This window comes from Drosophila takahashii, chromosome 2L (assembly GCF_030179915.1).
Source record: "Drosophila takahashii strain IR98-3 E-12201 chromosome 2L, DtakHiC1v2, whole genome shotgun sequence".
Lineage (NCBI taxonomy): Eukaryota > Metazoa > Arthropoda > Insecta > Diptera > Drosophilidae > Drosophila > Drosophila takahashii.
In genome coordinates, this window is record NC_091678.1 from 29,333,221 (window position 1) to 29,346,087 (window position 12,867).

The 12,867-nt window shown below is 38.8% G+C and overlaps 1 protein-coding gene across 11 annotated transcripts in view; it reads left to right on the forward strand.

Moving 5' to 3' along the window:
- Positions 1 to 12,867, forward strand: part of PDZ-GEF (PDZ domain-containing guanine nucleotide exchange factor) — a 152,485-nt gene that overhangs the window by 13,176 nt on the left and 126,442 nt on the right. For all 11 annotated transcript variants that reach the window (XR_011417777.1, XR_011417778.1, XR_011417781.1 and 8 more), the window contains exons 4-5: positions 2,507 to 6,281; positions 6,358 to 6,507. Coding sequence is in view for 7 of the 11 variants with exons in the window: in XM_070212326.1 (XP_070068427.1) it covers positions 2,507 to 6,281; positions 6,358 to 6,507 (3,925 nt within the window). In the remaining 4 variants the exon portion in view is untranslated. The remainder of the gene's footprint in view (positions 1 to 2,506; positions 6,282 to 6,357; positions 6,508 to 12,867) is intronic.

Here is a 12,867-nt window from a genome sequence, read left to right on the forward strand (position 1 = left end):
TCAATAAAAGAAGATCAGGATGTAAATAATCAATAAAAGAAGATCAGGATCACTAGCCGAGTCGATCTAGCCATGTCCGTCTGCCTGTCTAAAATCTCGGAAAATACAAAAGCTAGAAAGTAGGGATTACCCACACATATTCTTGCGCTTCCTACGCAGCGCAAGTTTATTTCAGCCCCCTCTAGCTCCTACAATCGGCCACAACCGATTTAAAAAGGTGTCTGGCGCCCACATTTGTAAAGATTTCGGAGAAGTAAGCAATTTTGTTGTGTTATTTATACCTATCGAAATGTACAAGAAATTTTTTAAATCGGACCATTCCACTATGGGAAAAAAGTCAATTTTTTTGGCATAAAATCAACTTATTTTACAAATTATTTTTAAAAATTAAATATATTTTGTGAATTTACATTCCCTAATTAGCCAAGAACAGTTATCTAAGATTTTTTACTAACAACACTATAGAGTTGATAAGCGAACAAAGTCAGCTGTTCGATTGACTTTGTTGTGTGCGTTAATTAGTGAAAAAGCTTTGCAAACTTTTAGTGCTTATTTTGTGGAGCAACAAAAAGGATTATTATTTCTGATCATGTCAAATCGTAGCAAATGTATTTATAAATGTATCTTAGATTACATGTTTTGATTATTATGGCTTGTTGTCCAACTGTGAACTGTTTTAAATGTGTATCTTTTTAGCTTAAAACTAACAAGTTTGTTTGTGTTCCGTGGTGTACAACTTATAAATGGCACAAAGTTGCAAAAAGGTAAAAACGCAAAGTTATTACCAAATGTATCCTTAATATCGCAAAACTAATAGTTTTTGCAACTTTTTGCACGTTTCTTCAAAAAAATTACTTAAATCAAGCAACTTATAAACATAAAAAAAAAATTTTTTTAAATACAAAAACAATTTTTAAAAAGGGACAATTTCTTCAAAAAAATTACTTAAATCAAGCAACTTATAAACATAAAAAAAAATTTTTTTAAATACAAAAACAATTTTTAAAAAGGGACAATTCAAGTGAAAATCCTGGCTGCAAAGGGCTCAAATATAAAGAAGCTGGACCCCCCTTAAAGCTAAAATTGGCATTTGCTCTTAGATAATATTTCACTTTTCTTGTACATGTTAGCAATTTTTATTTTTTGACAAATTTTAAAAATTAACGTAAACCGAAATTATTTTACCGTCTTACCAATACAAATACAAATTTTTTAAAATCCCTGCCAATTAATTTGAATATGCGGCGTGGGCGGTGGATGAAAGCAATGGCCCGATTCAAAAAGCAACAAAAACAGAAATTACAGTTTTATCTTAATAGTATATATAAAAAATTTCTAAATTGTATCTCTAAAACTAGAGTTTATGCCAAAAAAAATAGACTTTTTTCCCATAGTGCATTCGGTAAAAAGCTGTGCCCGAGCAAAGTTTTATATCTCCATCTCTCTCGCACTCCCATTAGCTGAGTAAGGGGTATCTGATAGCCGGGGCACCCTACTATAGCGTTTTCTCTTGTTTATAAAAGTTTCATAGCGGTAGCACATCTATAGGTATTTATGGCCGCTGCTCCATACAAGCCCGACCACTGTGCACTCCAAAGAAAATATATTAAATTAGTCGAATGTACAAGCATTTTTTGTCACAAAATTTGAAATCAGAACTTATGTACCTTGTTAAACCTTGTTAAACCCTCGGGGTTGATGTGGACAACTGAAGAAAACTGCCGCTCGACATTGCTTCCAGAATATGGTCACAATTTTCACACGTTAGAAACTGTTTTTTATATCAGAAGTTTACTATTTTATCCAAGTTACTAACTTCATATTAACATTTGAATTTTAAGGTAAATAATCGAAAATTTCTATGCGTCAGCGTCGAGCGGAAAATTATTAACTTGAATAACTTTTTAACTTTTTAATAAATGGACCGGATAATTTCGAAATCCGGACCAAACAAAATTGCAAATTTACACTTTTGCAAAATATGTACTGATTTTGGCGCCAGCCCTTTTTAATGTCCTTTAAGACGATTGTGGGAGTTATTGTGAGCGAATCTTTATGGTTAATCTTATCTTTCTAGTATATATATTCTTAATCAGAGTCACCACCCGAGTCGATCTAGTCATGTCCGCCTGTCTGTCCGTATGAACGCTGAGATCTTGAAAACAATTAGGGCTAGAAGATTGTGATCAAGCAACGTTCACAAACCGTAAAAAACGGTGGCTCCCACAGTTTTAATTCTAGAATGATGCTACTATGCCTTGCATGGCCAGTTACCACTGCCTTTCGGTAGGTGGCGCCAATTTTATAATTGGTCATCAGATTTAGTTCTTGCTTTAAAGTTGGTTAGCTGAGTAACGGGTATCTAATGGTAGAGATACTTGAGCATTCTGTCCTGTTAATTTATAAATTCGGTGCACTTCAAGGTGTCAATCAAATGGGTTAATTGTCCGGCCAGGATCTATTCTTTTTTATTTAAATATACCTTTCACATTTTATATCAATGCAGAGTCTAACTGTTCGTGATGCAGTCCGTGACTGCCTGGAGAAGGATCCGGCGGAGCGCAGCGAGGAGGATGTGGAAGTGCTGCTCGAGTTTACGCAGGGTTTGAAAGCGTTTACAAACATCACACTAGCCGTACGACGAGCGCTGTGTTCCGTGATGGTATTTGCCGTGGTGGACAAGGCCGGAACAGTGGTAATGTCAGATGGTGAAGAACTAGACTCATGGTCGGTGCTAATAAATGGAGCAGTAGAAATCGAGCATGCACACGGCAGTCGCGAAGAACTGCAGATGGGAGACTCTTTTGGCATCCTTCCCACTATGGACAAGCTGTACCACAGAGGTGTGATGCGAACCAAGTGCGACGACTGTCAGTTTGTGTGCATCACGCAGACGGACTACTACCGTATTCAACATCAAGGTGAGGAGAATACACGTCGACATGAAGACGACAATGGGTTTGTGGTTATGGTCACGGAGTTGCGATCCATTGGAAGCGGCGGCACCGACTCTGCTGGTGGTGGCGGGTCGACAACAGGAGCTTCTGCTTCGCTAAATATGAAACGCGGTCACGTCGTAATTCGTGGCACTCCGGAGCGGCTGCTACAGCAGCTGGTCGAAGAAAACTCAATGACCGACCCAACATATGTGGAGGACTTTTTGCTCACACATCGCATCTTTATTAATAACCCGCAAGAGGTGACCAGCAAGTTGTTGCAATGGTTTGACCTAGATCAGGTGGATACACATAAGACGCAAGAACTGCGGGATCGCGTAACACGCGTGGTACTTCTTTGGGTGAACAACCACTTTACCGACTTTGAAGCGGACTATGAAATGATGGAGTTTTTGGAAGTCTTTGAAGCACTTCTCGAGAGAAAAAAGTTACTAAGCCAACTGCGTCTTTTGCACATAGCCTGTGCCGCAAAGGCCCGAATGCGCAGCTGTACTCTTGCTCGATCCTCACGCGACGAGCCGCTCAACTTCCGCATCGTAGGCGGCTATGAGCTTCGGGGAGTGGCCGCAGCCACAGGAAACGCAGCTGTCGGCATATACATTTCACACGTTGAACCAAGTTCTAAGGCCCAAGATGTAGGACTTAAGCGCGGCGATCAGATCCATGAAGTAAATGGCCAGTCTCTGGACCATGTGACTAGCAAGAGAGCTCTCGAAATCCTCACAGGTACCACACACTTAAGTATCAGTGTAAAGAGCAATCTACTTGGTTTCAAAGAGATTATGCAGGCTCTTGAGCATGGCTGCGGTACCGCTGGATCTGGAAGTATTTCTGCGGGCAGCGGAAGCTTCAAGTCTTTAAGAAGCCCGCGCCGTATCTGCGCCAATGATATAGCAAAGCTGCACGGTCGCTCGGATAGCACCACCGATGAATTATCCAGCGTTAACGCGTCAAATCGAGCTCATATGGTGCGACTTAGTTCCGTGGATATGCTACTCGACCAGCCGGACTGCGCTCCACCGCAAACCCCGCCCGTGTGTGGGACTGGAAACATGGCCTCCAACTTTATGCAGCAGCTCCTGCAAACCGTTAACAATAGCTCGGCTAAAAAGTCGTCTGGATCCGGTACCACCTCAAATTCGGATCACCACGACACGAAGGGCGGTTTTATGACTTTGGCGCCCAAACGGCGTTTGCAGAAGGCGCTAGCAAAGATGAACTTGCTCAATAAACAACATCACGGAAGCAGCCTAAATGATTCCTCGGATACGCTGCTAAACGATCCCAAGTCAAAACTCTCTGCAGCCACCTCATGCAGTAGTTCAAATCAGTCCTCGATCAACGGCTGTACAATTAGTGGGAGTGGCCGACTCTACCAATCCCAATCAAATCCTGATTTAACTAGCCTCAACTATGAAGGAGGTAGTGAAACGGGGGGAAATGATGACGGAAGGTTACAGGTAAACTACCTGGGTGCCCATATTCACCGGCCATCAGCGACTAGTACCTTAACCACAAATTCGACACAATCGCACCTTCTCCCCGACTTTCCGGATCACGTGCTAAAGGTATACAAGGCAGACCAGACATGCAAATACGTGCTTATCTACAAGGAGACAACGGCCCATGAGGTTGTAATGCTAACACTTCAGGAGTTTGGAATTCACGACCCAAGTTCAAATTTTTCGCTATGCGAAGTAAGTGTAGGCGACGGAGGGATGGTAAAGCAGCGCCGGCTGCCCGATCAGCTGCAGAATTTGGCAGAGCGAATAAGCTTTGCGGCACGCTACTATCTCAAACTAAACGATAGCACCGAGCCGTTAGTTCCAGACGAACTGGCCTTAGAGCTAGTTCGCGAGTCTAGTGTGCACTTCCTGCAGCTTAACGCATACGAACTGGCCATTCAATTGACTCTACAGGACTTCGCAAATTTTCGCCAGATCGAGTCCACTGAATATGTGGACGAACTCTTCGAGTTACGCTCTCGCTACGGAGTGCCCATGCTCAGCAAATTTGCTGAGCTGGTCAATCGCGAAATGTTCTGGGTGGTGAGTGAGATTTGCGCCGAGCACAACATCGTTCGTCGCATGAAAATAGTTAAGCAGTTCATCAAGATTGCCCGCCATTGCAAAGAGTGCCGTAACTTTAATTCCATGTTTGCAATCGTTTCTGGCTTGGGACACGGTGCTGTTTCACGGCTGCGTCTTACGTGGGAAAAATTGCCTTCCAAATACCAAAGGTTGTTTAACGACCTACAAGACCTTATGGATCCCTCTCGCAACATGAGCAAGTATCGGCAACTAGTGTCCGCCGAGCTGTTGGCTCAGCATCCCATCATACCTTTCTATCCGATCGTCAAGAAGGATCTCACCTTTATACACCTGGGCAATGATACAAGAGTGGATGGTCTAATCAACTTTGAGAAGCTGCGAATGCTGGCCAAGGAGGTACGTCTCCTTACCCACATGTGCAGTTCACCGTACGATTTACTGTCCATCCTTGAGCTCAAAGGACAATCTCCATCCAACGCACTATTTTCTCTCAATCAAATGTCTGCCTCGCAGAGCAACGCTGCCGCCGGAACAGTTATCGCGTCCAACGCCGGCCAGGCAACTATCAAGCGGCGTAAAAAGTCGGCGGCGGCGCCTAACCCCAAGAAGATGTTTGAGGAGGCGCAGATGGTGCGTCGGGTAAAAGCATACCTCAATAGCCTCAAAATACTCAGTGACGAGGACCTTCTGCACAAATTTTCATTAGAATGCGAACCGGCGCACGGTTCCACCTACTCGGGCAGCATCTCGCACGGCAACACCTCGCACCGAAGCGGAGGCGGAAGCAGCATCAGTGGAGGAGTCAGCACAGGCGGAGGTGGCGGAGGCAGTTCCAGTCTAAATGCCGGCGACCAATTGAGCATATACTCTCATACCAGCTCCAGTTCGGCACCGAACTCGTCTCTTTCGTTGCGTAAGAGGCATCCAAGTTCGCCTACTCTTTCGACTACCAGTTCGACGAGTTCCACTAGTGATCATCAAAGGAGACAGATAAACAATAACGGTCCAAAGTTTGGTACAGCATCGCCGCAGGCAGTCAAAAAGATGCTATCGCTGTCAGAGTCATCCAAAATTCGTCCACACCAGCCGTTTGTGCCGCGTCACGGTTCCGTTATGGGTGGAGTTATTCCGCCTCTACATCACATGCATGCTGCGCATGGCTTCAGCACACCATTGGCGGGAGGAGTCACTTCGCCAGCGCCAAGTGTCGTGGGCAATGCGCAGTGCACGCCGAGTCCTAGTCCCTGCTCCCATAGACGTCTAGCATCGGCAGGTAGGTTGATGAACAATTTTTCCTGATTTTTATTGTATTTATCCAATTAATGTTTGCTTATTTATCACGGACGCAGGGAACATATTACCCGCACGCGCAATTCACGAGCGATCGCACTCGGATACCCCAGCTCCGCCGCCGCCATTACCTTCGCTTGATTTGTCTCTCGAGAGCAGTAGTGTGACTACGTTTCGCGATTTACCGTTGCGCAAATCCGTAACTTCCGGTAAGTGCCCTACTTCAAATCTGTAGTTAGGCATCTACTAAACGTTTGCTATTAGTTGTTACTAAAACCAGATAATAAGTATGCTTGGAAAAAAGGGTTATTTATTTCTGCATATTGGGAATATGTATTGTTTATTTTGCCGCTAGATAATGGTAAATATGACTATCTTTTGTTGTGTTATAGAGAAAAGGCAAGCAGGGATTTGTAACGTTTTAATAAGTAATGCTTGTTATTGTAATCTTTCTTTTGCCGTAGCCTCAGCTTAGCTTAATGTAGCATTTTTAACTTTTGCTATATTTCACATTTTTCCTTATGTTTTTAAAAACTATTTAAAAGAGGTCGGAGAAAAGAGCATTCAAACAAAAATTTTACTACGTTTCTAAAGTTGTAGTTCTATATTCCTACCAATAATTCGATTACACTAGTTTACAGCCAAAATGTTTCACAGCAATTGATGCAAATTCTGTTAGTGTTGGAGCCCTAGATCACAAAAATACCACTAATTTTTTTTCGATGGCACAGTTTTTTTTCAAATTTTTTTAAGTTCAAAATGTTAAATTTCTGACTTTTTCAAATTTCTTCCTATATCCCGTCTCATATGCACCCAAATGCGCCAGTTTTCGTTTCATGCTAAAGTCACTAGATCAGAGCTTAACTTTGCAATACAGATAATTATGATTGTATAAATGATGGCAACCCAGCAGCTCGACAAAGATGAAAAATGTGTTTTTTGGTCGACTGTAAGTCGGCTGTATATATCGGATTGGATATATTGGATTTTTAAAGTTCAGATTATTCCGTTTTTTTTGTTTGACAGAGTCAAATATTAAGATTTATCATAGGCGGCGGCATGTAAATAAAAATAATTGGTGTTGGCAGCCGCGTAACTAAATAGATAAATAAGATATTTAAAAGCGAGAATTAAAGTGAATTTAATTTTTGAAATTAAGGTTACTTCTTTTATAAGAATGAATTATCCAAATGGACAGTACTTAATTAAAAATACACACAGTCATAACGCAAGCAATTTTAATATTTTAGAGTGAATTTTTAGAAACTAAATTTATTTTATAATTTTCTAGCTTTTAAACTTAGCTAATTTTTGACCCGGCTGCCGTCACTACTCATTTTTGTTTACATGTCGCCGCCTATGATAAGTCTTAAATTTCGACTCTGTCAACCAAAAAAAAGTTGAAAAATCCAAACTTTAAAAATTCACCATAAATCCAATTTTTTATGGATTTGGGCCATATCCGGCTTCTTTTATTCGGTAGGATGTAAACTTTAAGTTTGTACGCATTATGATTTTTCAACGGATTTATTTGTAGTTTTTACGATATATACAGCCGACTTACAGTCGACCAAAAAACACATTTTTCATCTTTGTCGAGCTGCTGGGCTGCCATCACTTTTCCAATCATAATGATCTGTATGACAAAGTTAAGCTCTGATCTATTGACTTTAAAATGAAACGAAAACTGGCGCATTTGGGTGTATATGAGCCGGGATATATTACACTGTGCAGCATTTTTAGTGCTTTTTAAATTTACCTCGATGGATGCTATATTTTTGGATTCGTTACGAACTCCCAAGTTAAACTGCGTTTTTCAAAAGGTTCCCCGACGCAAGAATTCTTAGCAAAAGGACCTCAAAGTTCGAAAAATGCTGAAATTGGCCAACTTTCCAGAGCTCTCAGAGGCAAACGGATGCATTGTTTGATTTGATGTTAAAGTTTTTTAAAAGATACACCCTTTATCTTTTAAACCCCATACTTACAAAATTTTTAAGATTTTTTTTAAGGCAGAAACAAGTTCTAGAAAACATAGTCAAAAAACTTAAAAACATACAGCTGCGGTCAAAATAGTAGTAGTGTTGCCGCCCTGTGTATTTAAAAGTTTGTTGTTGTAATTGATCTTTTCCTGGTAATATTGTATTGATTATAATTTTACTATTAGACTAATTGGATACAAAAAATTACAACATCAATTTTTTTAAAACACAGGGCGGCAACACTGCTACTATTTTGACCGCAGCTGTATGTTTTTAAGTTTTTCGACTATGTTTTCTGAAATTTTTTTCTGCCTTAAAAAAAATTGTAAAATTATTCTAAGTATGGGGTTTGAAAGATAAAGAGTGTATCTTTTAAAAAACTTTAACATCGAATCAAACCATTTATCCATTTGCCTCTGAGAGCTCCGCAAAGTTGGCCAATTTTAGCATTTTTCGAAGTGTGCGAAGGCGACTACTTTTATATAGCCGCAAAATTGAAAATCTGCTGTGATAGTCCGATCGTAATGAGTAATACACCAATCGAAAGGTATTGCAAAAACTTAAAGGATTGCATACCAAGACTTTAAGAAAATCAATTGGCTTGGGAGAGAGAGCGGTGAAAGTGAAAAAGTGCAAATTTCGAAATTTTTAGCTGTTGGGGCCGGTGGGGAATAATGCCCCCTCGCAATGTTTTAGTTGTGTTTCTATTGAAAATACCCGTCGAATGAGGGGACATATGATAAAATCCGACGCTCCGTTCAAAAGTTATAGCCAAAATAAGATTTTCTTCGTCTTCCCAAAATGAAAATTTAATTCTGTTTGTCAGTTTGTCAATTTGTCCAAAACATGTTTTTTAAGTTTTGAAAATTTGATATAACGTTCATCACATCGATATAAAAAACTTTTGTTCTACCACTTTTGGAAAAACTCGCTAGTTTAGCGAGAAAACAGCTATAAATAGCTAAAATTCTGAAATCCGTAACTTCTATACTACTAAAGCAACAGACTTGTGCTGCATCTCGTTTGAAAGGTATTTTTAAATGCTATAAACCAGGGAACGTAACTGTTATAAGTTTTATTTTAAAAATCACACTTTAACAGTTATTTTCTGATTTGTAAAGTAAAACTCAAAGAATAACTGTTATTTTTTGAGTTTTATAAAAAAAGTTGACAAATAACAGTTATTCGTCGTGATCAAAAATAAAACTCAAACTTGATTTATGGCGATTTTGTGGGTAAAACAAATTTTAAAAAAATATAGGTATAAAATATGCGCGGTTGCCTTTCTTAACAAATTTTTAGTAAGTTATATAAAGCACGGGTATCATGTTTTTTTAATTATTTCATTTTTCAAAAATGTCAAGGGAATAACTGTTATTCATAAAAATCAAAAAATAACAGTTATTTTTTGAGTTTTATTATAAAAATCCAAAAATAAAAATCATTACGGATTTGTAAACTACAATGGCTAATAAAAATTGTGGTGTATTTAAAAAATTTTTAGGACCCTTCTAAGTGCGTGATTTTTTTGTATGAAAAATTTACAATAACAGTTATTTTCGGTCCCTGCTATAAACGCCTTCTAAATGCAATTTGTGTAAATGTAATAGATATGAACAAAAGACCATTTTTTAAAACTTTTTTTAAGCTTTTTTTTTATTTTTCTCAAAAACGGCTCTAACGATTTTCTTTAAAACTTTAAATTATATAGCCCTTGAGATTCCTTAAATTTTGGTATATAACACATTACTGTAAAAAGTCACGTTTAAAAGTTATTTTTATACGAAAATAGCCACTTTTGCCAGCTCGAACTACTAACGCTCCCTGAGTATTGAATTTTGTGTGAGGGTATCCGAACTGTATTTTAGGGTCATGGAATCAGTAAATTTGCACTTAAGAGTTCCATATAGCAATTTTTTGTTCTACGACTTTTGGAACTTTAGCGGCACGATACAACAGAAAACTTTCGTGTAGATATTAAATATTTACTAAAGCGGGCCGAACGAGTAAATTTTAGGTAGCGTACTTATTTAGTTGCATCTAAAATCATTTTTCGTCACAAAAGTTGATATCAAAACTTTTGTACGTTGAAGGTGCGATCGTCACTAGTTTTTTACCTCGTTAAGAGGTGTTTTTATTTGATTTATCATAGGCGGCGACATGTAAACCAAAATGAGTGGTGACGGCAGCCGGGTCAAAAAATAGCTAAATTATAAAATACATTTTATTTCTAAAAATTCCTTCAAAATAGAGCATGTAATAGGGTCTTCCCACAGAGCTCCATCCACCATCTACCATCCGTTGAACGGATGGTGTGGACGAATTTTGGATGACTCTGACAGCGATAGCATCTTTTTGACTGCCTGCGGCGATGCTGTACCAAACTTTGGACCGTTTTTGTTTCCACAGAGCTCCATCCACCATCTACCATCCGTTGAACGGATGGTCCGTAAGGTTTTGCAGTTCCGAAAATTTCCCAGTTAGTCCGCCATCAAATTTTGACGGACTTTGACGGGCTCTTTTATGCGATAGTTAGGCGATGTTTTCTCGGTGCAACTCTGAATTCATCTTCTTGACTGTGAAAATTGGAACGATGACTGCGAGAACAAATCAAATCGATGGCGGAAAAAAATGAAATAATGCTTCAGCTCATTGTTTTTTGGGTCTTTTTGAATTATTTGTAGTTTGTTATGAGCGGAAAAGCGTTCGCGAGCAGGTTGCTATGTGTGGGCCAAAATGTGCGTACGAAAACATCAATGTTTGCAGCAAAGTGTCAAGTGTAAATATAACTAATATTAAGTAAAAGTGTACTTTGTACTCCTATAAAGTTCCAAAGTTGCTATAATTTACCAAAAACAGTATAAATTTGATTTTGTTTACAAATTTTTCATATTAATATTGGCTAGGCAGAGGCGTTGTAAGAGCGGAGTGTTGGGTACGGGAGGTTAGGCTCCCCCCAGTCAGCAATATGTATGCATACTCGTTGTAGGATATGTTATAAACGTTCAGATATGTTTTTAAACTATTTTCTTAATCTAATTATTGTATTATTCTACAGTCAAACAAGAGAGAACGCTATAGTCGGGTGCCCCGACTATCAGATACCCGTTACTCAGCTAAAGGGAGTGCGAAGGAGATGGTAACTTTTTAACGATAGGTCCGATTTAAAAAATTTCTTCTACATTTCGATAGGTATTGATAAACACAATAAAACTGCATTTTTACTTTTCCAAAATATTGCAATTTTTAAAATCGTATATAAGCTATTGTAGGCGTTAGAGGGGGCGTTGCACCCTTGCGCTGCGTAGGAACTCCTAGAATCTGCATGCAAAATGTCAATCTTCTAGCTTTTATAGTTTCCAAGATCTCAGCGTTCATACAGACAGACACACGGACAGACGGACATGGCTAGATCGACTCGGCTAGTGATCCTGATCAAGAATATATATAGTTTGTAGGGTCGGAAACGCTTCCTTCTACCTGTTACATACTTTTGCCTTTTACTCTACGAGTAACGGATATAATTAGGAGAGCGCAATTTTACGACAGTTTTCCCGAGTTGAAATCCCCCTTCGTTAATGTTGAGCTGAGCAACTGCTCTTCAGTCAGCTGTTATTGGATGGTAGATGGTGGATGGAGTTCTGTGGGAACACGAGTTTCACATTCGTCAAAAATCCCAACCGTTTCAAACGGATGGACTCTATGGGAAGAGGCTGTTAAAAACAGTTGATCGTTTTTTCGTTTGCTGTCTCGGTCTAAACAAAACCGAAACAATTAAAAAATTTGGTTTTGGTCTGAGCGAAACACTTTGTTTCAGTTTGTTTCGGTTTTCGGTTGACCGTTCTCGACTGAAAATAAATTTTTCCGGTGCTTCAAAAACCGATTTTTGGGACCGTTTGTATGAAACTTAGACTCAGACTTACATCTTTAAAAATGTAAGGTAATGTATAGAACATTTATTTAAATATACATAAATGGTAAATAGCTTAATTATTAGCACCAGGTGCATTACAATTACTGTTACCATTAACTTCTAAAGAATACGCTGTTTTAAGTACAACCTCAGTAGGCCTTTTAAAATAAAAATCTCAAATAATGATTATTTACGGTCCCTGATAAAAATCAACGGAGCTATAATTTGTTTCCAAATAATTCTTCGATCGTTTCAATGGCAGCTATATGATATAGTCGTCCGATTTTAATAAAATTAAAATTGAAATTCGGAAATATTTAAAAAGAATCATATCCTAGAGTAGAAAACAATACAATAAAAACCAAAGAAGCCAAAATTTATTTCCTTTTACTTTCCCATTAATTTTCCGATCGTTCCTATGGCAGCTTTATGATATAGTCGTCCGGTTTTTTAATTATTTAATTCGAAATTCATGAATATTTAAAAAATAATATTTCCAAGAGTAGAAGGTAATATTTCAAAAAACACCGAACCATTATTTTTTTATCGTTATACCCGTTACTCGTAGAGTAAAAGGGTATACTAGATTCGTGCAAAAGTATGTAACAGCTAGAAGGAAGCGTTTCCGACCCCATAAAGTATATATATTCTTGATCAGGGTCACTAGCCGAGTCGAT